Genomic DNA, 24,265 nt, shown 5'->3' on the forward strand with positions numbered 1-24,265 from the left:
ACCCATCATTGTTACTGGTATTTGGCATATTTGGTACACCATGGGGAGTTTGCCAGACTCTGCCCTGTGGGCAGGCTATATTCGATAGCCTGCAAGTTTGTCCAAAGTAGGAATGAGATAATAAGATGTCATAAAAAGATGTCCTGATAAGATGTCGCGCGGCCGCTGTATTTTATAGTCTCTGAGTCTTGGCCGTTGATGGGATTACACGGCGCCAGAGGGCCAGGTGGAGAGTGTGACCCCCGCCTACTGGAATTTGGAGGATGCTCGACTCTAATCCGAGTAGGCTGGGAGATCTCGGCCCCGGAACCCGCGTGGCTCCCTCTGCCAGTACCTTCATGTGTGCGGAGAGTGGTCTCAGCATGGTGGTGGCTGGTCCTGGAGGTCTTCGGCTGCCGGAGCCTTGGTTGGGGCGGGGAGGAAAGCTCAACCCTCCAAGGGACCCCGGCGAGGAACAGCCAGGCGTGGGGGCAGAAGACTGCACTGTTCTCGTCCGGGAGCTGTATTTTATAGTCTCTGAGTCTTGGCCGTATTATTATTATCAATATAAATACAACAATGAAATTTCCAACAATGAAATGGAATTTTTGTTTGAAATGTGGCTATGAAGCTCATTGCTTACATTCAGGTTTGAATTTAACTTATTCTACTTGAATGCTATGTGATGATTCATTTAGCATCAGTTTTCTGTCTTTTTCGGAGGGGATGGGGCCCTGGAGGTGCACAGGGATCACTTCCGGTGGAGCTCAGGGTACTAATGGGGTGCTGGGGATCAAACTCAGATCTGATGCATGCAAAACAAGCAATCTACCTACGGATCAGTCTCTCCAGTCCTAAACATTTTAATATCTGGTCCCAAATACCATACTAAATAAAATTAAGGACTTGAAAGTTCTGTGAGTTCTTCATAATGAAACATTCATCTAGATAATAGGATTCTCATAAGATTCTGTAATATGTAGTTTCATTTTGATGATAAAAATATCAAAGTTCAAAGAACAACTTATTCTCCCTTGTGAAAATTTAATTTGTAGAAATTCGTTGACCATGAAGATGACAAAAGAGAGAAAAATAAGAAAAAATATTGGAGATTTTTTTGGGGATTTAGATGACAAGTTGTCCTTCAACTGCAGGGATATTCATAGAATCACAGGTTTGATGACCATGATGTTGAATTAATTTCAAGCTTTGATCAAGGAAATAAATTCTGCCTTAGTGACATTAGGATAGGGATGTCCAGGAGGCTATTAGGTTAGTTTAGGACTAGAAAGAAACCTGTGCATCTTTAGCAATGTCGGTGACTTAAATTACTTTCCCACCACCTCCCCCTGGTATCAGTTGACGCTCTAACACCCCAGTACCTCAGAATGTGACTGTAATTGAAAATGGAACCTTTAAAGAAGTAATTGTGACATCTGACTGGTGTCCTTAAAAGAAGAGAAATTTTTGATACATAAATTGCACACAGGGGTTGGACATGTGAAGAGACTGCAACAGAATGACTGTTTGCTGCTAAATATAGAGGCTAAAGGAGAAAATAAACCTGCCAACACCTTAATCTTAGACTCCTAGTCTCCAGAACTATGTCTTTCTTTTTTGGGAGGTGATGGGGGGGTTGGGCCACAACTGGTGAAGCTCAGTTCTGTACTTAGGTGGAGCTCTTGGTTCTGTACTTAGAGATGACTCCTGTTGGTTCAGGGGACCATATGGAGTACAAGGATCAAATCCAGTTGCTGCATACCAGGAAAGCACTTTGCTTACCTGTTGTATGATTCCTCTGGCCTCTCTGTAGTGTGTGTGTGTGTGTGTGTGTGTGTGTGTGTGTGTGTGTGTGGTATCCCCACCAAAACTAACGCAAGCATGTTTTTATAGTAGATGAAATCAGAAAGCACACGGATTATCAAGAGGTATAGGGAAGAGTCTATTTCAGCAAGAGTTCTGGAATATTTAACATCTTTTTAAGAGCCAGGTAGAGGAAAAGGTACCTTGGAAAGAGAACACAGGGTGAAGTGACTGCAAATATAAGGATAAGATTCATCAGAGCCTGATGGAAGGCAAAGGAAGAGAAAGTTTCTGAAAAGAAAGATGTACTGCAGAGAGGTTAAGGAAGACAGAGCATTAAAATTTTGGCAAGTAGGGGGAACTCATGAACGCACTCCAAGAGGAACCACTCTGTCATGAATGATTCAGATAAATGCCACATTAAAGAAGATTTAATTGTGAGCAGAAGTTTGGGATAGGGAAACTCAAAAACATTTAAAAAAATGTTGTGAAGTGCAAAACAATTCTTTATAATAGCTGTCACTGTCACTGTCACTGTCCTCCCGGTGTTCATCGATTTTTTTGAGCGGGCCCAGTAACGTCTCCATCATGAGACTTTGTTGTTACTGTTTTTGGCATATCAAATAAGCATGGTATCTGATAGCTAAATTCTTGGTCATTATTTTGGATTATACTCCTCATTTCTGTTGGTTAGAAATTAGTTTTCACTTAATTGTTTATAACGATTTTTTTTTTTTTTTTGCTTTTTGGGTCACACCCAGAGATGCTCAGGGATCACTCCTGTCTCTGCACTCAGGAATTACTCCTGGTGGTGCTGGGGGAACCGTATGGGACGCTGGGGATTGAACCCAGGTTGTCCGCATGCAAGGAAAACACCCTACCCGCTGTACTATTGCTCCAGCCCTGTTTATAATGATTTTAAATAACTATGGGAGCATATTTAGATGTATCTTATTTTATACTTGTCTCTGTTCTGGATAGCAGCTTGCTAGAGTTGCAGTTGTTGGGTCAAGGAATATAAGCATTTATTTGTAAGGTGCTTGTTAAGTTTTCCCAAATCATTTTTTGCTATACCTGTGTATGTTTCACATGCAGTTCAATATAATGCCAATTTCATTACACCCTAGCCAGAACTGAATTTTCAGATTTTCAAATATATTTTGGCATTTCCTGTTAGAGGGAAATAAGTCTCCTTAGGAAGCTCATTAATTCTAAGCCCAGGTCAAGGATAGTTCAAGATGACCTTCATGTATTTTATTGGGTTAGAAAGTTAAGGAAATGCTCAGAAGTGTGATAAAGGTATGTCCAAATGGATGGACATGGGAGCCAGATGGATGGGGAAATCCCTGGGAAAGAGAACTTAAGCATCACTAAGAGTACTGGCAGGAATACATTATATAGGATGCCCCCCCCCCCCCCCCCCAGTGCATATTGGTACTGTTAAAAGTAAACTGAGGGGAGCTGGAAAGATAGAATAGCAGGCAGAGCACTTGCATGCAGTTGCATGCAGCACTTGTCTTGCATGCAGAAGATGAGGATTCAATTCCCAGCACCACATATGATCCCCTGAGTCACTCCAGGAGTGATCCCTGCACAGAGCCAGCAGTAAGTCCTGAACACTTCCATGTGTGGCACCAAAACAAAACAAAAAACAAGATATAAACATTTTAAGTAAATTCCTGAGCTTGAATCAGCTAAATGCAAAGTAATTAGTTACTAATGCTCCACTGAAAGGAATTAGGGGAAAGATTTGGAAGAGGCCAGAGCAAAGTAAGGAAGTTATTTGATTGGCTACAACTTAGACATTGCATATTAGGGAGAGCCTGATTTTGTGTGTATGTGTTTGGGTAGTGGCACATTTGACTGTGCTCAGGGCTTACTCCTGGCTCTGCACTCATGATTACTCAGACGGGACTCAGAAACCACATGGGGTGCTGATCTTGTACAAGTCAAGAGCCCTACTTGCTGTACATCTCTCTGACTCCAGGAAGGTTGATTTGTGAGTGATTGTCCTTAGGTTCAAATTCATAACCTTGAATTATTTCAAGTTTAGAAGTTGGTTTGCTTAAGTAGGCTACTAAGGCAAGAGTTCCACATCAGTCTGGAGACCTCCTAGTTTAATTGATAATAAATATTAATATAAACAACAAAACTGCTAATTTATTTTCAGTAAGACTATAATTCATGAAATATCATAAAAATAGTACCATTATATTATAAAAAACCCTCAGAATTGTAATATGTGCCTGGATGGATGAAGTTTTTGAGAAGGATATTTGCATAAAGTATCTTTCAACAGATGAAGTTCCTCTGGAGTGAATTTTGAAATCTATTATGAGGTGTAATTCTACACAGATTCGGTGGTAACCCTTTTTCCATCTCTTTTTTTTAACAAATTAAATTGCAAGCTAATATCAATATTAAATTATAAACTTGTTGAGGACATTTTCTAAAAAAATAAAACTAATTTATTGCTTCACCATGAGCCCGGAAAGCTACCGAGAGTATCTCACCCGCATGGCAAAGCCTGGCAAGCTCCCCGTGACGTATTCGATAGGCCAAACACAGTAACAATTGTCACAATGGAGACGTTACTGGGCCCGCTCAAGCAAATCGATGAACAATGGGAGGACAGTGACAGTGACAGACAATGACCATGAATTACAAAATTATTTATGATTGAGTTTTAGGCATGCAATGTTCCAACACCAATCCTTTGACCAGTGTCTGCTTCCTCCCACCAAAGCCTGGACTGTACTGTTTCTATTTTTATTTTTTTTATTCCTAATGACTACCTAATATATTGTCCCTTAAATTAGTCACTTAAGAAACATGTCAATAAGGAAGCCCTATTCCATGGAGGTAGCTCTAAGCCTCAGAAGAATGATCAAGTCAACCGAAACCCAACTCTTACTGTCTCAAGGTCAGGGAGAGGGCTCTACCAGCTTGCACAAACCCACCCATCCTCTCACTAAAAAGCCTCCTGAGTACCCACACAGGGTCCTGCTGGTGGTCCCCAGCAGCATTGGGGATGCCCCCTCACACCCCCGCAACAAACAGAAAGGAACTAAAAAAAAAAGACAACTAGTGACAGAGAGCTAACCAGGCTCTATCAAATAAGTCAACTGAAGTCAGAGGCAAGCAATTCCCTTGTTATGCTTCCCACTCTTCCTTCTATAAAAGTTACCCCCTAGTTCTAATGACAGAGTGGATCCTAAGCACTTGTTTGAGTGCTGTGCTACTCAAAGGATTTTTTATTTTCTCTCTTAAACCCTTAACATTTTTAATATGCTTCAGTTTATCTTTTACCACCACATGGCATTTCTGTATACACTGTAATATTGATGGTTATCTTATTCAGATAATCTCTGGGTCCAATGAATATTGTAGCTTTATAAAATGTTAATAGCTGGTGTGCTAATTATGAGGGGAAACTATGCTTGCCTGTCTTTTTATTTTTTAAGGCAGGCAGTGCATTGGGTATAGCTATAGGTTGAGGGTTAAGTTGCTGGAGAAGAGGTTGGTGCAAACATCCGTGGAGATAGAAGTTGGACTGGGACTGGTTTCCCAGCTGCAGACAACTGTATGTCATGGAAGAAGGAAACTTCTGTGTGGTGGTAGGGTTGACCCAAAAGTCCTGGGCTTATCACTCAAGTCTAAGAAGAGTCTCTGCTACAATTGTCCAAGTATTGGAGGGTGGGAGATTTGGAATAGCGTTGTGAGGGACTGGAGAAGTCTATTGCTGTGTGGCCACTTCGAGATGGGGGTGGTGACCACAGCTGTGTTGGTGCCATCATGCACAGATTCCAGCTACTCCAGAAGCCAGACGCGATTAGTTCAAGAAAAACGTTAGAGGGACTGGCCCTAACTTTCGAGGAAAAGGACTGCAGAATTCATTTAAAATAACACCTCACTGAGGTTTTGTTTCCTTCCCTGCAACCCCTGCCAAGACGAGGGCGTGGGGCCAGCAGGTTTGGGCATGCTTTCTTCAGTTGACAGCACATTGCTTATAGCCGCATAAAATGATGGATCTGCAAGGCAGTCTGGACAGGATGGGATTTGGTAAACGCGTATCTGTAGCAGCACAAAACTTGAAAGAAAAAGCTGAGTCTTGGAGCTCAGTATCACTTTTATTTGGGGACAAGTGTTTTGAATTTTTGAAAATTTTAATTTGCCAAAGATGATGGGTGGTTATTATTAGTACAGCTCTATTTTACAGATAAGGTGTCTGGGAACCAGGTGATTGGTTTTATGGTCATAAGCCATGATAATAGGCAGAGTCATGAGTTTGTTCTTTGCCAGAGACGCAGGGACTCTTCTGCCTTTGCCAATTGACTATCTGTCTGGAGCGCGGTAGCGTTAGCACGAGTGCTCGCATGATCGGACACCTACGGTAATGTGGTCCCGCCGGCACCCTTCCGGTAACCCCGCCCGCGTGATGCTCACGCGCGCAGTCGCCCTCCTGCTCTCGGCAGGAGGCGGCCTAGTTTTCGGGGGCCAAGAGTCCTGGACGACTCGCTCTGGGCTGGACTCCTTCTGCCTGAGCATCCGATGCGCGCGTCGTGCGGGCGGGGCGGAGAGGGCGGGGCCGGCGCCCGGCCACGTTGCGGATTGGCGGGGAGGAGGGGCGGTGGGCGGAGCCTCGAGGGGAAGCCAGGAGCCGTAAGTACCTTGGAAGTAGCTTTGCTTCCTGCCGCAGCAGCTGGTGGCCCGGCCGCCCCGCTCTGGCGCTCTAGGGGCAGCTGACTGCGTCTGAGCGGGGGTGAAGCGGCGGCGGCTGGGGTGGACAGGGGCCAGCGGGGCCAGGGCGGGAGGCGCAGGTAAAGGGGCGCCGCTCGGGCGGAGGATCGGGTTAGGGAGATCGAGGGGGGCCGGAGCCCTGGGGAAGGAGACCTCGGTGGGGGGCGAGAGCTGGACTTCTGCACCGCGCCAGTGGGCCGGTCAGCGGCCGGGGCTGACCAGGTGACGGGTTTGGGAACCTGTGTCCCCAGTCCACTGCCGGCTCTCCTCCTTCCCGGGCTGCCCCTGTGGTCTGGCCGGTGGGGCAGGGCACTTGGTGGTGGTGGTGGGGGGCTGTTCTGCAAGAGGCGTCCTGGGAAGTAGGTGAAGTTCTTTTCCCCTTTCCTCTTTCTGACCCTTGTCCCTGAACTTATTTCGGAGGGGCACAGTCCAGTTCCTCTCCCGATGGGTCAGGCTCGAGCCTGTGTGTGTCCCTGGTGCCATCAGTGGAGAAGAGGGAAAGTTTACGAGCGCCAGAAACGACGACGCCAGGAGCTTGGTTGCAAATATGTTTCTATCTGTTTTTCATGCTCTTCCTCCTCCACCCCTTTCATTTCTTGTTGCTTCTCCTTTTTTTTTTTTTTTGAAGGCTCTTTCGTTAGTGCCCTCTTCTTTGAAGAGGGAATTTGAATTTACATTTAGTAGCTTCCCATTGCTCAGGATATTTCCAAAAGAAGAGTGAGAATGAAATGTTAAGGGGTTGTTTTTTTTAAAGAAGGAATTCAGAATGTTCTGTCTAATAAATATAGAGGTTGTTATTTTTTTTTAAGACACTCAAGAAGTGCTAGAGATGCTAGAATTGTGTATCAGGCCACCCTTTGGTGTCACTGATGTGTGTATATGCTAAATGCCATGTTTTGATTCACTGCAGACTCTTATAAAATTAGTGTGTTGACAGCAGAAGTCGAGTCTTATTCCTCACATTTGACTTTTACTTGCTTCTCATCTTTAACTTATTTGAATGTCCTTTTTAGAATGTTAAAGCTCCCATCTGTTGGGATCTATACAAAAAAAAGAAGTTTTAGAGTCTTTGGTCAGTGACAAAGATTGTGTTTTGTGGAGCAGGAGTGAATGCTTTCCCTTTTTTTCCCCCGCCTCTTTGAAAAGAGGAATGGAAATCAGATTTGATTTTCATATGAGTGTTTTCTGTTGGCGTGTCAGTAAAACATTGAACTAAAAAATCTTTTTTTGATGGGGACATTTCCAGTATTCAGTTGTTTTGCATTGTTTGAGTTTTGAGGGTTTTTTGGGGGGGTACTATTTTGCTTTTGTGTCAAGAATAAAATCCCCGACCTCACATACTAGGAGGTACCGCTGAGAAGGGAAAACCCTTGTATTGAATATTTGAAAACAATTGTTTAGAAGTGGCTTGACTGTTACTTGAAATTTTCCATCTGCTGGAATTTTTATTTTGGTTTGTAGGCCAGGCTTATTATTATTAGAGCCCGGCAAGCTACCGAGAGTATCTCGCCTGCACGGCAGAGCCTGGCAAGCTCCCTGTGATGTATTCGATATGCCAAACACAGTAACAACAAAGTCTCCAATGGAGACGTTACTGGGCCCGCTCGAGCAAATCGATTATTATTATTATTATTATTATTATTATTATTATTATTATCACTCAGCAATAGGGTGTTTGCCTTGCACACGGCCGACCAGGCAGACTCGAGTTCAATTCCTCCGCCCCTCTTGGAGAGCCCGGCAAGCTACCCAGAGTATCTTGCCTACTCGGCAAAGCCTGGCAAACTACCCGTGACGTATTCGATATGCCAAACACAGTAACAACAAGTCTCACAATGGAGATGTTACTGGACCCACTCGAGCAAATTGATGGACAATGGGAGGACAGTGCTATTATTATTATTATTATTATTATTTTGCTTTAATTTCCAATTAGTCTTCTGATTGGATTGACCAACAAGATAATGTGCATTACTAGCAGAAGCCTTCATGTGTGACCAAATACTGTTTCTAGGAGCTCTTTGAGTGAGTAGGCTAGACCCGATTGTCTTTTGGTTAGCAAGGAGTTCTGGTTTATATGACTGGCTTTCAAGATTGAGTTGTAAAGTAGTTCCTTTAGGATCCTGGTGTCACGTAATTATGAAGATGAACTCTGGGATTGTATTTATATTTCAGAGACTACATTTTATTTAGCATTTGCCTGTTAACTATTCCCCCCCGACCCCCTCCCCCCACACATAACACACACATACACATTTCTAAAGCCTAATCAATTTTTTTTTTCCGCTTTTTGGGTCACACCCAGCAACTGCAGTCAGGAATCATTCCTGGCTGTGCTAGGCGGGGACCATGTGGATGCTGGGGATTGAACCCCGGTCGGCCATGTACAAGGCAAGTGCCTTACCTGCTGTATCATCTCTCTGGTCCCCTAATAAAAATTTTTGTGTGTGGGTGATCCTTAGAAGTAAAACAATGATTGTTGAGACAGAGAGCTGCTTTTGATGTTGTTGGTTATCTTGGTGGACGGTAAACTGCTTCCCTAGGGCTTGTTATTGCCTTCACTGTCCTTTTTTGTGAACTCCATGCTACCCCCTTACTTTGAACTTACTTTTGATTTCCACCGGCCTATTTCCCTAGCCACTTTGTCTTGCTACTTAGGGATTGTTGACTGCTCTCCCCAGTAAAAGCTGATCCCGGAGCTCTTCTTCCCTTCTTCCTTTTCTTTTTCCTCCTCTTCCTCTGTCTTCCTCCCCTTCTTCTTGTTTCCTTTCTTTCCTTGACCTTCGCTCTACTGCAAGGCACATTGACAGAATCATGTCCAAGTTAGTGATTTCAGTAATGCTTTGTTTAATCAATTTATGAATCAATTATTAATCAGGCCACATTTTGAGAAGTTAGAGAATTTGGATAGAGAAGATTTGGAAGTTTGTGTCAAACTACCACATTAATCTGGGTCCAAAGATGAGTTCTGGAGTAGAACGTGGGGTCTGGTTATTCCTCTGCCGCTGATACTGTTTGTTAAGAAAGCTCTTTTAGGTTCAGGAGGGTACAAAGGTTGTCTCAAAGGTTAAATGTAGTACAGTCGCTCTGTGCACGCATCTTCAAGGATTTTTGTGAAAATAAAAACTGATGATTGATACAATTTTGAAAGTGGAAAGCATTACAAAATTAAAAAAAAATCATACTCAAGATGTGTTGATGGTGAGGTTGACAAGTATTTACGGTCTTGGTGTACACAGTTAACTTCAAGTCACCCACCTCCAAAGTGCCTAAGACCACCACCACCCATTCTGAAAAGCATTTTACCAGCGTGTAATGCCCTCTTGTAAAGTGTAAGTCAGATTACAGACTGTAACAGTATAATGATGAGTTAATATACTTCAGTCTTTTAAATGTTATTGATCATTATGGCAGAAAATAAATAGCAGTGCTTTTCTGTAACCTCCCTCTGGTGATGTGCTTGCTTTACTGTTTCGGTTGAATCATGACCTACCTTTCTTTGCTCCCTTCCTCCCTCCCTTTCTTCCCTCCCTATCAGTGCTCAGGTGTTAGTCCTGTCTCTGCACTCAGGGATCACTCCTAGCAGAGCTTAGAGGACCCATATGTCGGCTATGTGTGGGGCAGGCATCTTTCCCAATGTACTTTCTCTCTCACCACCCTTGTTATCTTTTCTCAAGGCCATTTACATCTTCTACATATTTTTCCATTTAAAGGGTTGAGTGTTGTGGGATGATTTGGGAGAACCCCGTGTATGAGGAAAGTAGGGTAAAACCAGCTTTCTCCTAACTTAAAAAAGCTATTCTTGGGGTCAGAGCCATAGTATAGCACGTAGGGCATTTACCTTGCATGCAGCTCACCCAGGTTCAATTCCTGGCACTCATATGGTCCAGGGATGGAGCTATTATTTTAAAAACTATTCTTTAAAAAAAATTAGTGTAAATTATATAAAAATGACTTATCTTCTTACATTTATGTCTTACCTCCCACTTTTAAATAATATTTTCTGTAATTTATATAATTTTATCATTTATGTTGACTCTTTAATTATAGTGTATATATGCATATATATATTATTGGCCACACCCAGCTGTGCTCAGGGCTTACTCCTGGCTTTGAGTTCAGGGATCATTCCTGGTGGTCTTGGGGTACCATATGGGATGCCAGGATTGAACCTGGGTTGGTTGTGTGCAAGGCAGGTACCCTCCATGCTGTACTATCACTCCGGCTCCTATAATTATAGTTTTGAGACTTAATTTTTGTCTTCAGAGACTTTCCCAGACTTTATTTGAAATACATAGCACGGTATATAGCATGGTACTCCTGTTGTTCATCGATTTGCTTGAGCGGGCCCAGTAATGTCTGCATCGTTAGACTCATTGTTACTGTACTTGGCATATTGAATATGTCATGGGTAGCTTGCCAGGCTTTGCCATGCAGGCGAGGTACTCTCGGTAGCTTGCTGCTCTCTGAGAGGGGCAGAGGAATTGAACCTGGCTCGGCCAGGCCGGCTGCGTGCAAGGCAAACACCCTACCACTGTGCTATCGCTCCAGCCCTTGAAATACATACAAAGTATATTTTTATTTTTGTTTTGGGGGCCACACCTTGCGGTGCGCAGGACTTACCTTCACCTCTGTGCTCAGGGAACAGCCCTGGCAGGGCTTGGTGAACCATATGGGGTGCCCTACCTGCTGTACTGTCAAGATTAATCTGCTCTTTGGTTGTTATAGATCTGGTATTTCTGTCTGATTTCTAGATACTTTGGTTCTTTGGAATCAGCTTTTAGGATCCAGAGGAATATATATCTTTTGTTTATTTCTTTTGCTTTTTAGACACATGAAATGGCCACAGATGATAAGACTTCCCCAACATTGGACCCCGCTAATGATTTGCCTCGATCTCCTACTAGTCCTTCTCACCTCACACACTTCAAGCCTTTGACTCCTGATCAGGACGAACCTCCTTTTAAATCAGCATATAGTTCTTTCGTAAATCTCTTTCGATTTAACAAAGGTAAGACTTATTCTTCAAGATCAGAGAACACCTAATTTTTGATTCTCTAGAACTTTCTTGTTCAGCTTTCAGGCAGTGCCTCTACAAGAAGTGAAATATTAACAAGGAGGTAGGTCAACTGAAGTTTACTGCTTAGGGAGAAAAAGCTAGAATTTCCATATAATTTTGTTAATTATTAAAGATCTCAGTTGAAAATTTCATGTTAAAAAAGCAGATCCTTTTTAAAAGAAAAGTTAGCACCCCCCTGCCCCCATCCCACCCCTGCCCCTTTTCTTAATATACTTCAGTTTATCTTTTTTAGCTTTTTGGATGACATCTGACAATGCATAGATGTTACTGCTGGCTTTGCACCCAGGAGTTAGTCCAGGCTCTGTACTCAGGAATTAGTCCTGGTGGTGCTTGCGGGACCATATGGGATGCCAGGAATCGAACGCCCTACCTGCTGTACTGTCACTCCAGCCCCTACTTCAGTTTATCTTATGTTCACAAAATGGATGTAGTTATTTTAGGGGGTTGGTAGTTAAAAGACTTAATTAAATCACATAGGAGGAAAGATTACTGAAAGGCATCAGCAAGCCTCTTTTGTTTTCTTTTTTTCTTTTTGGGTCACACCTGGAGATGCACAGGGGTTACTCCTGGTTCTGTACTCAGGAATCACCCCTGGTGGTTCTCAGGGGACCATAGGGGATGCTGGGAATCGAATGCGGGTAGGCTGTATGCGGGGCAAACGCCCTACCCGCTGTGCTATTGCTTCAGCCCCCAAGCCTCTTTTTTTTTATTTGTTGTTTTTTTTTTCTTTTCTTTTTCTTTCTTTTTTTTTTTTTTTGCTTTTTGGGTCACACCCGGCGATGCACAGGAGTTACTCCTGGCTCATGCACTCAGGAATTACTCCTGGCGGCGCTCGGGGGACCATATGGGAGGCTGGGAATCGAACCTAGGTCGGCTTCGTGCAGGGCAAATGCCCTACCCGCTGTGCTATTGCTCCAGCTCCAAGCCTCTTTTTTTAAATGTAAAGTCATTAAAAGTAAAGTAAAGGCCCTCCCGTTGTTCATCGATTTGCTTGAGCGGGCCCAGTAACGTCTCCATTGGAGATTTTGTTGTTACTGTGTTTGCATATTGAATACATCACGGGTGGCTTGCCAGGCTCTGCCATGTGGGCGAGATACTCTCGGTAGCTTGCCGGGCTCTCTGAGACTAAAGTCATTAGTCTCAGGTATTTGTGTTGTGACATGAAATGAAAAGGAACTTTAAAAATGAATCTTTTTTTTTTTTTTGGTTTTTTATTTTTTTACTTCCACCTCAGTGCTTGGGACAGTCTAAGTGGTACTCCCAGAACCAGATGCAGTGCCAGGATAAAACCTGGGTCTCCTGTCTGTCTAGTAGCATGAGCTCAGCCATTTAACTCTCTCCTAAACCCCAAACCTGAGCTGTCCTTAGGCAGTTTAGTTTTTGCCCTCTTACCTGGAAGGAGAGGAGAAAAAAGACCTGGACCTAAAATCTTTTGCTTTGTACTTGACTGGATTATTTGAAGGGCAATTGAAAGTGAACTCTCCTACTGCAAGGGGTTGGGCATTCATAGTATTAACTTATTCAGTAGAAATTTCCATTAGCATTAGCTTTTATTACAAGTCATGTTTAAAACTCTTTTAAAAATTCCTGTTCGGGGCTGGCTCGAGTGGCGCAGCGCGTGCCTTGCATCTATGAGGCTCCGGGATTGGGTCCTCAGCCCTTCTGGGTTCCCCAGGGGCTGCTGGGTGGATGGCAACAATACCAACTATGGCAGCAGAACCCCCAACTCCTGTTAGGTTGAAGAAAAGAAAAAAATATTTTGTTCCAAATAACTTTAGATTTTTTTTTTTTCTTTTTTGGGTCACACCCAGCGATGCTCAGGGGTTACTCCTCTCCTGGCTCTGCACTTAGGAATTATTCCTGGTGGTGCTCAGGGGACCATATGGGATTCTGGGAATTGAACCTGGGTTGGCCATGTGCAAGGCCCTACCCGCTGTGCTATCACTCCAGCCCATAGATTTTTTTTTTTTTTTATGTAGGAGTACTGCTGCTTATTCAGCCACTGGTTAGCTGATTGAATTGGGCATGAACTCCACCTTACTTTTTTTTTTTTCATTTTTTACAATTTTATTTATTGAATCACTGTGAGAGCAGTTACAAAGCTTTCGGATCTAAGTCTCGGTCATGCAATGAAACACCCGTACCTTCGCCAGTGCACATTCTCCACCCCCAACAACCCCAGTACCCCCATCCCACACCTTCCCCCTACCTGTGGGGCAGATGATTTCCACATTACTCTCTCTCTACTTTGATCACTTTCAATATTTTGACACCAGACCCACCATTATTATTTGAGATTTTACCCCAACACTCAGATCTGTGAAAAGGCAACAGTAGACAGTTTGCTCTCTATTGCTGGTTATGAATAACGTGTGATGTTGTGTGGCTGCAGTAGTGGCTGCGCGATTTTGAAATTCCAAAATTTTAACACTTAAATATGGAGGAATTTCTGCCAAAATCAGCTGGGTTTTGAGATTTGCTCTTAAGTCTCTGGGATCATGGCCGTTAAGCAGCTTGATCAGGAGCCAGAATGGCTGTTCATGGGCGATGACTTGGGGTCTCGTTGGGGTGAGGAGGACAGGACCGGCTCCACCCCCATCCCATGAGGCCCAACAAGTTTCATCACTGTGGACCCAAACCTGACTGTTCATTGGCCTCTGGAGGATGATGGCCACCGAGCCGTCAGGGGAAAGTAGGCAGAGGGACAACACCCTTTCCCCCCTGGGGTGGCCCGGTGACCATAACCTACTGTGTGGTCCGGATGCATTTCTGCCAAAAGCCGCTGGGTTTCGAGATTTGTTTCTGAGTCTGTGGGATCATGGCCATTAAGCAGCTTGACCAGGAGCCAGAGAGGCCATTCGTGGGCAATGACTTGGGGTCTCGTTGGGGTGGGGAGGAAAGGACCGGCTCCACCCCCATCCTGTGAGGCCCAGCTTGTCTCGTCACTGAGGGCCCAAGCCTAACTGTCCAGTGGCCTCTGGAGGATGATGGCCACCGAGCCGCCAAGGGGGGGCAGGCAGAGGGACACCACCCTTTCCTCCCCTGGGATGGCCCGGCAACAGTAACCTACTGCACAGCCCATAGATCTTTCAAATAGGAATTTGAAAATAATGTAATTTAAAATTTCTCCAATGTCTCAGAGTTCCATTTCACTGACCTAGCAGTAATGCCACCCAAAGAACATTGGGAAGATGGTTTGGAGAATTTTCCTGTGCCCCCTCGCCCAGTTTCCCTTCTTTCCCCCTACATTAGTCAGGCACGTTTATTCCAAGTAATCGACATCGGTGCATGGTTATTGACTAGAGTATGCATTTTATTCTTATTTCTTCATTTTCACCTGAGGTCCTTTTTCTGTTCCAAGATACCATCCAGAATACCTGGTTGTGTTTAGTTCGATAAACCAACAACAGTCTTTTAATTTTTTTTATGTACAGTCTTTTAAATTTTTAATTCTCATTCAGCAAATGTATATTGAGCATCTTTGTACTATGCTCATAGTAAAGGGACTCTCCCCACCCACCCCCCCCCCCAAAAAAAAAGGACAGATCAAAAAAAATAAAACCCACACTCTGTCTTTGTGTGAAGCTTGCTTTCTGTTTCCTTTAATATGTCTATGATATTTCTGATGGCAAGTGAAGCAAATTGAACTTCACCTAGCACCAAGGATGTAATTATTGGCTGGGAATTCTCTCGCTATCTTTGAGTTTCGTTTTTTAATTCTCTGAGAATTTCATTCTCATGATATGCAAAATGAGCAATGGAAAATAAATGATCTAGCTTCTGTCCCTGGAAGAGCAGGCTTGAATGGTGGTGGGAAAATTTGAGGATAATATTATGCCCAAAAGAAGAGAGAGAGTGTCTGAGAAATTGTTTGCCATAGAGACAGGGTGAGGACTGGGTGGGGGTGGGGTGGATAATGGGGACATTGGTGGTGGAAAGTTTGTACTGGTGGAGGTATGGGTGTTCAATCATTGTATGGCAAACATGAAAGCTTTGTAACTATATCTCAGTGGTTCAATTAAAAAAAAAGAAAACAAAGCAAGGTAATGGAAGGTCTCTAACAAGAGCAACCCCTTGGATTCTGACAACAAAGAGTTGCTAAGTATGTGGGGGTGCAGGGACGGGCTAAGGGTGCTCTGGTAGGGGCCTATGGACAGTGCTGGCAGATATCAGTACTTGGGCAGTGAGCATGGTTCTGTAACATTGTACCCCTAAATTACAAACACATTATTGTAAACCAAGTTTACTTCAATAAATACATATTTCGAAAAAAAAATTTTTAATTCTAAATTTTAAGTAGACATGTAATCCATAGACATTTTTTCCTCCTGGGGGAAAATAAGGTCATTTTTCTCTTTGCTGAATGCTGAATCTTAATTTCTAATAAATAATGCCACGCTTTCCTTCATTCCAGAGAGAGCGGAAGGGGGCCAGGGAGAGCAGCAGTCTCTGGGCGGAAGCTGGCCTAGCCCTCAGCTCCAGGCCCGGGCGGCCAGGACGCAGTCGGTGAGGTCTCCTGTACATTATAAAAAGCAACCTAATGAGGATCTCCAGCGGCGCTCTTCAGCCGTCCTAGGTAAGAGAGCGGTGGTATTTCATTCCTCGCCAGACTTGTGTACTAGATTTTTTTTTTTTTCTTCACACAGTAGCTTGTGTTTTCCAGGTGGTTAATTAACTTCTCTTTGGAATAGCCCAAGTACTCTGCAGAATTAATGAAACTGTGACCTAGATAGGGAAAGAATTGTTGATACCTAAATAGCACTGTCCTCCCTGTTGTCCATTGATTTGCTCCAGCGGGCACAAGTAACGTCTCCATTGTGAGACTTGTTACTGTTTTTGGCATATCGAATACGTCACGGTTAGCTTGCCAGGCTCTGCCCTGCGGGTGCGATATTCTTGATAGCTTTTGACTCGGGGTCGACCTGGGTCGGCTGCGGCTGTGTGCAGGGCAAACGCCTTGCCACTGCGCTATCACTCAAAAAAAAAAAAATCAGCATTTGAGTCAAAGTGCATTTTTTTCTTTTTAAATAATGTAGGAGTACTGCTCAAAGTAGATTTTTTTGACTGCCTTTTTTTTTTTTTTTAAAAATTAACTAATTACCTGCTTGGGTTTCTGCAGAGAACAGTCTGCCACCCCGCCAGGAAAGCCCAGGTTAGTTTCAGCTCTGTGAATGAAGCCCAATTGCTCTGTTCCCCGCACGGCTGCGGGGATGTGATGTGCATGCCTCTGGCTGTGGACCTGCCTCTGGCTGTGGACCTGTCGACTCCATCCATGGCCTGCCTGCTGGTTCTGTCTTTGTTGCTATAGTCCGTCTGGGGCTTGATCGGCTGAGCTCCACTCACCTTGTGCTCTCCATCGCACTCCACTCCATAGCCCGCGCCTTCATCCTCATGCTCTTCTCATGAGAAAAGCCCAGGGCTCGTGGCCTGGACTGAAAGAGCACGTAGAGCCCATCATTGGATGCTTTACATCCGCTATGGTTTTGAACTCTGCGTGGTGGCTTCCCAAGGGGAAAGAAGAAAAGAGACGCCAGCATAAAGGGGAAGAGGCGTCGCCCGTCCGTAGCCCTGGCAGTCATCATGGTGTGGGGGTTGGGGAAGGGATAGGATCCCTGAAAACAAGAGCTTGTCTTGTCTGCCTATTTCCCTGTTGAGAGCCTCAAGGGAAAAATCAATAATCCGTAGGCACAAGCGATGGTGGTGGTTACAAGGATGTTTTAACGCCAGTTGGGACTTGGCTCAGAACCACCTTCTGCCAGAAGGAGTGGGAGAAACCAGGTGGAAGGAGTTTTCCCCTTAGTTACTAGACCAGGGCTGGCTTGCCTGCTGGACGGGTTTCCTAGGGCAGAGAGCTTCTGCTTGGGTTGGAGCCGCCACTTGGAAGGAGGAATCAGAAAGTGTGAAGGGGGCGGAGGTAGATAGAGGGTTGTCTGTTTACTCCAGAGGAACATAAGGAAGAGACCGTATCCCATTCTGGTCTCGAACCTTCATAAATTCCTCTTAGTTCCTGAATCCGATAAGAAGACCGCCCTCCTATTTTCATGAGGGAGCTCTTCCAACTAAATTTTATGTCGAATAAGCTTAGAATTTCTTCTTTTGTAAAATTATTGAGTTGTAGCCAATCTAATCTTCTAGGGATTAGAAACTTTAGAATCAATACCTGCCCTTTTTGGGGGACCATATCAAATTATTTATTTATTTATTTAATCATTTGTTTTTTGGGCCATACCCAGTGGTGCTCAGGGCTTACTCCTGACTCTGCAGCCAGGGATCACTCCTGTGGGCTCAGGGGGCTTTTTGGGGTCCTGGGGATTGAACTCCGGTCTGCCATATGCCAGTCAAGTGTCGTACACTCTGTACTATCACTCCGTTCCCACAAACTTGAATTTAAGCATCACTAGGCAGAGTAGCAAGTTCAGGTCTGCTACTTTCGCAACCTTTCCTTATCCTTATTTTTATTTTGAAGTCAAGTTCACTTCGTTCTGTAATACCTGCTGAGGCATTTTGAACTTCAGAAGCCTGGGAGTGTATTCAATTGAGTTTTATTTTTTTTTTCCCCTTGCTAAAATGCTGCAGTTTTGTAATTTGTCTACCTGCTTTGTGACCTTAGAAGAGTTATTTTATGTTCTAATGTCTATTTTATCAGAGATGCAACTAAGGGTATCTGCTCAGGACAGAATGGTACACTCACCTTTCTCTCAGGGTCTCTTGCTTTTTTTTTTTTTTTTTTTTTTTTTTTTTGCTCTAAGATCTGTGATAGTGTTTGCTTCACAAATAGTTTTGCTCCTTTACCAGTGACTCCTGTTATTAATGTTTTCATCTTCCAATTAGGCAAAAAGCAGAGGGTTTGGTGATTATTCGTTGCCTGTCCTTGGGAGCATAATCATTACAATTCTTCTTTTAAAGCTGATTTTTTTTTTTTTGAACTAACGCTCCGTGATTCACAAAGTTATTCATTGCTTCAGTCTCAGACATGCAGTGTTCCAACACCAAACCCACCACCAGGGTCAGCTTCCCTTCATCAGTGACCCTAGGTTCCCTGCTGGCCCCTAGCCCTTGCAATTATAACAACTTTATTGACCTCCCTTTCTTTCTTTCTTTCTTTCTTTCTTTCTTTCTTTCTTTCTTTCTTTTTTTTGAGTCACATCCGGCAATGCACAGGAGTTACTCCTGGCTCATACACTCAGGAATCACTCCTGGCAGTGCTCAGGGGACCATAGGGGATGCTGGGAATCGAACCTGGGTCAGCCGTGTGCAAGGCAAACGCCCTACCCGCTGTGCTCCAGCCCCTATGACCTCTTTCTTCAACTTGAAAATCATGAAAACTTGCTTTATATTGTGAGACTCAAGAAAAATCTGGTCATTCTAATGCTTCAGTGTTTTTATTTTGGCCATGATATATCTGAGGCATCTGCTAAAGTGAATGAAGATGGTACCGCTTATAGAGCTTCGGGACTATGATCAGAGAGATGGTGGCAGCTGAGTTATTCCAGGTAGCCCTGGCTGCCCCCAGGTCCGGAGCTCTGCAGCCTTAGTGGGATGGGGGCAGGTGGAGTCCCCGCCCTGCCAGAGGCCCTAGTGGGATGGGGGCAGGTGGAGTCCCCGCCCTGCCAGAGGCCCTAGTGGGATGGGGGCAGGTGGAGTCCCCGCCCTACCAGAGGCCCAGTGCTTCACTCACCCATCTGTACCGCTGCCACTCTAATGATCCCAGACAGATGCCAGAGAGGCACCTGTAGCTGATCTTCCCAGCTTCAAAGCTCTTGAAATGTATAGTTGCCTGTGTGCAACACCTCCAGTCTTCGCAGAGCCAACAGCCCAGGAGGAGCCCAGAAAGTTAGGTCGGAGATGGGACTGGAGTGATAGCACAGCAGATAGGGTGTTTGCCATGCACACAGCCGACCCGGGTTCGATTCCCAGCATCCCATAAGGTTCCCTGAGCACCGCCAGGGGTGATTCCTGAGTGCAGAGCCAGGAGTAACCCCTCTGCATTGCCGGGTGTGACCCAAAAAGAAAAAAACAAAAAGAAAGTTAGGTGGGAGAATTGAGTAGACGCGCACTAAGCTCAGTGGGTCCAAACTGTATTACTCAAGGCCCAACTCACACCTAACAGCTCAGTGAATTTTCAGGCCACGATTCAACAACACCGTTACAAGCTACATTGTGTAACAAGCTATATAAAGTGAATTATGTAGTGTCTGCCAAGAGAGTGGCCTTGGAGGGTGGATGGGAAACTAGGGACATGAGTGGAGGGGAAGGGCACATTGCTGGTGGGACTGGTGTTGGGATATTCAATACTCGAAATAGCTGTATTGTGAACAATTTTGTAAATCATGATGTTTAAATAAAGTTTCATTCAAGGCTCAAATAAGTACGATTTATAGAAAGAGGAGTTGAAGTTTTCTGACAGATGCATTTTAGATAATTATTTCTATAATTAATCTTGGGAAATTTTTATAAATTTAGATATTATCTCTAATCCGTTTCTCCCCCCACACACACACAACCAAGACAGACAGCACCTAAAGCAAGTCTCGCAAATAAGCTAATTTGAGGAATACTTTTGAGTAGGGTTTTTCTCATCACACTCTGTCATATTGTTATTAACTTAATGAATTTAAACTGATAGTCATGTTCGTGCATTTTTTTTTTCTTTTTGGGTCACACCCGGCCATGCACAGGAGTTACTCCTGACTCTGCACTCAGGAATTACCCCTGGCGGTGCTCAGGGGACCATATGGGATGCTGGGAATCGAACCCGGGTTGGTCGCATGCAAGGCAAACACCCTACCCACTGTGGTATTACTCCAGCGCCACATGTTCATGAATTTTGTCAAGCTAAGAGCTTCCTTATGAACTGAGGTTTCACAACTGCCCAGGGCAGGAGTAGGCAGGAATTTCAGATAGAATCTTGGTCTAAAGTTAGGAGGTATTACATGACAGTTTTGTTGGCCATAACCCTGTTCTGGCCACACAGCTGGAATTTGGCCTTGTTTTATTATTGATAAGACTGGCTCAGTATCTCTGTTTCAAAGGGAAGTGATCCCTTCTTTTAGTTTGGAGTAGGAAGCAGTAGGAGAGGGGAGGATTATACAAATTTTTGCAGTTTTAATCCTTTTGGATATTGAGGGAAGGAGATTCAAATCAGTTACTGTTTTGAAAGTTCTGAAGTCTGTCAAAATTGTTGTTGTTGTTGTTTGTTTTGGGGCCACAGTCAGCGGTGCCCAGGGCTTCCCCCTGGCTTTACTCTGGGGCTTGGGGGACTGTAAAGGGTGTTAGGGATCAAGGCAAGCACCCTGCCCACCATGTTGTAGCTTTGACCTCTGTAGTCTGTCTGACTCTAAACATCGTGCTGTTATAAGCCCTTTCTAATGGTCCATCCTACGGTGCCCGACACATGGTCCGCAGACTCACCTCCATTGCTGACGGACTGTGGAGACTGAGCTCACTGGGGTTTGACTTCTGCTAAATTTTCCAAGAGCAGGTATTATTGCTTGGGACCAAAAAGCCCAGGAATTCATTCAAGAATTTTGGACCACTTAAGACACTGTTGCGATTCCAGTTCAAGACTCCTAGTGTGATTCCAGTTCATCAAGACTCCTAGTATTCTCAGATAGTACTTGTTTTAGGTAGCTCTCAGTTGCTGGTGAAAGAGTAATTTGTAGGGCCAGAATGATAGTACAGCAGGTAGGGCACTTACCTTTCATACAGCTGACCAGGGTTTGATCCTCAGCATCCCAGATAGTCCCTTGAGCCCTGCAGGAGTGATCTCTGAGCACAGAGTCAGGAATAAACCCCTTAGCACTGCTGGCCATGGCCACCCAAACTCAAACAAAGGAGAGTAGTTGGCATGCTGAGGAAAGTTCAACAGCCAACAGCCTTTCACCTTTATAAAGCCTAGTTCTGATGCTCCATCTGTATCACTTGCTTTGGGAGAAGTGGTGGATGCTAGTGATCCCAGGCACGCTGCACTGCCTCTGTACCTTGTTCTGCATGTGTTACGATCTTAGAGACTGAATAAGATGCCTTTAAAAATGTCCTTTCTTTTCCTCTTCTTGGTACGTCCACCTCAGAGACAAGAAGGAAAGCGGAACACACCTTTGGCGGTCATGACCCTCGGACAGCAGTTCAGCTTCGGAGTCTCAGCACAGTGTTGAAACGGCTCAAAGAGATCATGGAGGGGAAAAGCCAGGTAGCCCTCCAGGCTTTGGGAGATGACTCTCTAAGTGTTTATACTGGGGTTAGGCTCTCCTGTCTGTGCACGGGGGAATGACACTTGAAAAGTTCAGCTGGTACCAACTCCAGCTATGACTGTAATCACGGTCATGGTCACAGTCCTCCCGTTGTTCATCGATTTTCTCGAGTGGGCCCAGTAACGTCTCCATCGTGAGACTTGTTATTGTGTTTGGCATATCGAATACATCACGGGTAGCTTGCCAGGCTTTGCTGTGCGGGCCAGATACTCTCAGTAGCTTGCCGGGCTCTCCGAGAGGGGCGGAGGAATCGAACTCGGGTTGACCATGTTGGCTGCGTGCAAGGCAAACGCCCTATCGCTGTGCTATTACTCCAACCCATGACTGTAATAGTTTCACAAATAGATCTTGGTTTTTTTTGGGGGTGGTGCTGAGGCTTTCCACTCCCTTATTCTGTGCTGAGGGATCATTCCTGGCTAGACTGGGGGTATAGCACTGAAGCACTGTCCTCCCATTGTTCATCGATTTGCCCAAGCGGGCACCAATAGCATCTCCATTGTGAGACAGGTTGTTACTGTTTTTGGCATATTGAATATGCCACGGGGAGCTTGCCAAGTTCTGCTTTGTGGGGCAGGATACTCTTGGTAGCTTGCCGGGCTCTCCGAGAGGGGTAGAGGAATCGAACCCGGGTTGGCCGCGTGCAAGACAAACGCCCTACCCGCTGTGCTATGGCTCCAGCCCAGACTTGGGGGATGGCAGGGGAAATGTATGGGATGCTGGGAATTGAACCATGGTTGGCTGCGTGCAAGGGGAGTGCCCCTACCCTCTGTACTGTTGTTCTGGCCCTTTCAAAATAGATTCTTTTTTTTTTTTTTTGAATGGAACCCAGATTTTATTTCATTTATTTATTTATTTAGTTTTTTGGGGAGGTCAACCCAGCAATGCTCAGGGGTTACTCCTGGGTCTGCACACAGGAATTACTCCTGGAGGCGCTTGGGGGACCATATGGGATGCCGGGGATTGAACCCAGGTCGGCTGCATGCAAAGCAAATGCCCTGTCTGTTGTACTGTTGTTCCGGCCCGCCAAATAGATTCTTAATTTAACTTACCGTTTACTGCTCTCCACCTCAGCCCCATTTCAGAGGAAGGCGTTTTGTGTTCTGTTTAAGAAGTGTTTGGCCCACGGTCACTAATTGTTTTCTTTGTGGCTCTTTCCAAGAGTCTTTATTAGCTGTGTGTTTAATTTCTCATGCAAAGTCCAGTTGGAGTGCACGCTGCTTTTTTCTTTTCAAAGGTCTATTTGAAATTCTGTGATTGCATTGGTAGTCTTCTCATAAATCCAGGTGTGTGTGCGTGTGTGTGTGCGTGTGTGTGTGTGAGTGTGTGTGTGTGTGTGTGTAGGAGTACTGGGACTTTCTCCTTCCTTCTGTAGCTCCTTTTCTGTCCTTGCAGTATCACACTGCTTGAGACTCTTGCCGCTTTAGATAAAGTATGTCCTTGCTGCCTTGGACATTTTAACCCTTTACATTCCTATATACATTTTAGAAATCTTCCTCCTTTTTGTAAAAGAAACCTGGGCTTTTGATAAGCTTTGCGCTTGTCATTGCATTTTAATAATCACTCTATATATGTATATATATATATATTTCAGACGCCTTGACACACTTTCTTCTTGCAGGATAGTGACCTGAAGCAGTACTGGATGCCAGATAGCCAGTGTAAAGAGTGCTATGACTGTAGTGAGAAATTTACGACCTTTCGGCGCAGGCATCATTGCCGACTCTGTGGGCAGATTTTCTGCAGCCGTTGCTGCAATCAAGAAATCCCTGGAAAATTTATGGGCTACACAGGTGCGTGCATTTTATTAACAATTTTACATTTCTTTAAAGGTCAGAACTATAAAAAAGATGTAAAATACCAGAATTAAGGCCGTTTTTATTTTGGACGGTGTGAAATGGTGACACGAAGGTGAAGGACACAGAGCTTTCCTCTTCAGGCCTTCATTCACTGCATGATAAATTGATGGGATTCCTCGTAAATAGCGAATGAAAGATCTGATATAGGTACCAGAACCAGAAAAAAACAATATAAAAAGCTATGGGAGAAGGAAAAATGTGAGACCAAATGGAGCAGATAACTAGTTTATATTACCATTAGTTTTCATTTTATGAAACTGATCTTCCTGATCTGATACTGGTTTGGCAAATTGCGTCTTCCTGTTCTCCCACAAACGTTAGCAACGCAGAACGTTTAAAGTATTTATTGAGGCGGAGAGAAAAATTAAATGGTGAGTGGATTTACAAAGTGACTGGTTGTGGAAGGTGAGTGAAAAAAGAGAGTGTTCTCCAATGCCTCTTTTGCAGACCACAACACCCAAAACGAGAGAGAGAACACAGGGGATTGCCCTGCCACAGAGGCAGGGGGGAATGGGGGGATGGGGGTGGGGGGGATATTATCCGTGGTGGTGGAAAAT

The 24,265-nt window shown here is 44.5% G+C and overlaps 1 protein-coding gene across 1 annotated transcript in view; it reads left to right on the forward strand.

The window, feature by feature from the left end:
• Positions 1 to 6,465: 6,465 nt before the first annotated feature.
• The window catches only part of PIKFYVE (phosphoinositide kinase, FYVE-type zinc finger containing), a 102,894-nt gene continuing 85,094 nt past the window's right edge, over positions 6,466 to 24,265 (forward strand). The window contains exons 1-5 of the mRNA XM_056111650.1: positions 6,466 to 6,602; positions 11,353 to 11,533; positions 16,017 to 16,178; positions 21,673 to 21,791; positions 23,471 to 23,642. Of these exons, the coding sequence (XP_055967625.1) occupies positions 11,362 to 11,533; positions 16,017 to 16,178; positions 21,673 to 21,791; positions 23,471 to 23,642 (625 nt within the window). The 5' untranslated portion in view covers positions 6,466 to 6,602; positions 11,353 to 11,361. The remainder of the gene's footprint in view (positions 6,603 to 11,352; positions 11,534 to 16,016; positions 16,179 to 21,672; positions 21,792 to 23,470; positions 23,643 to 24,265) is intronic.

This window comes from Sorex fumeus, unplaced genomic scaffold (genome assembly GCF_029834395.1).
Source record: "Sorex fumeus unplaced genomic scaffold, SorFum_2.1 ptg000014l, whole genome shotgun sequence".
In the NCBI taxonomy this organism is placed as follows: Eukaryota; Metazoa; Chordata; class Mammalia; order Eulipotyphla; family Soricidae; genus Sorex; species Sorex fumeus.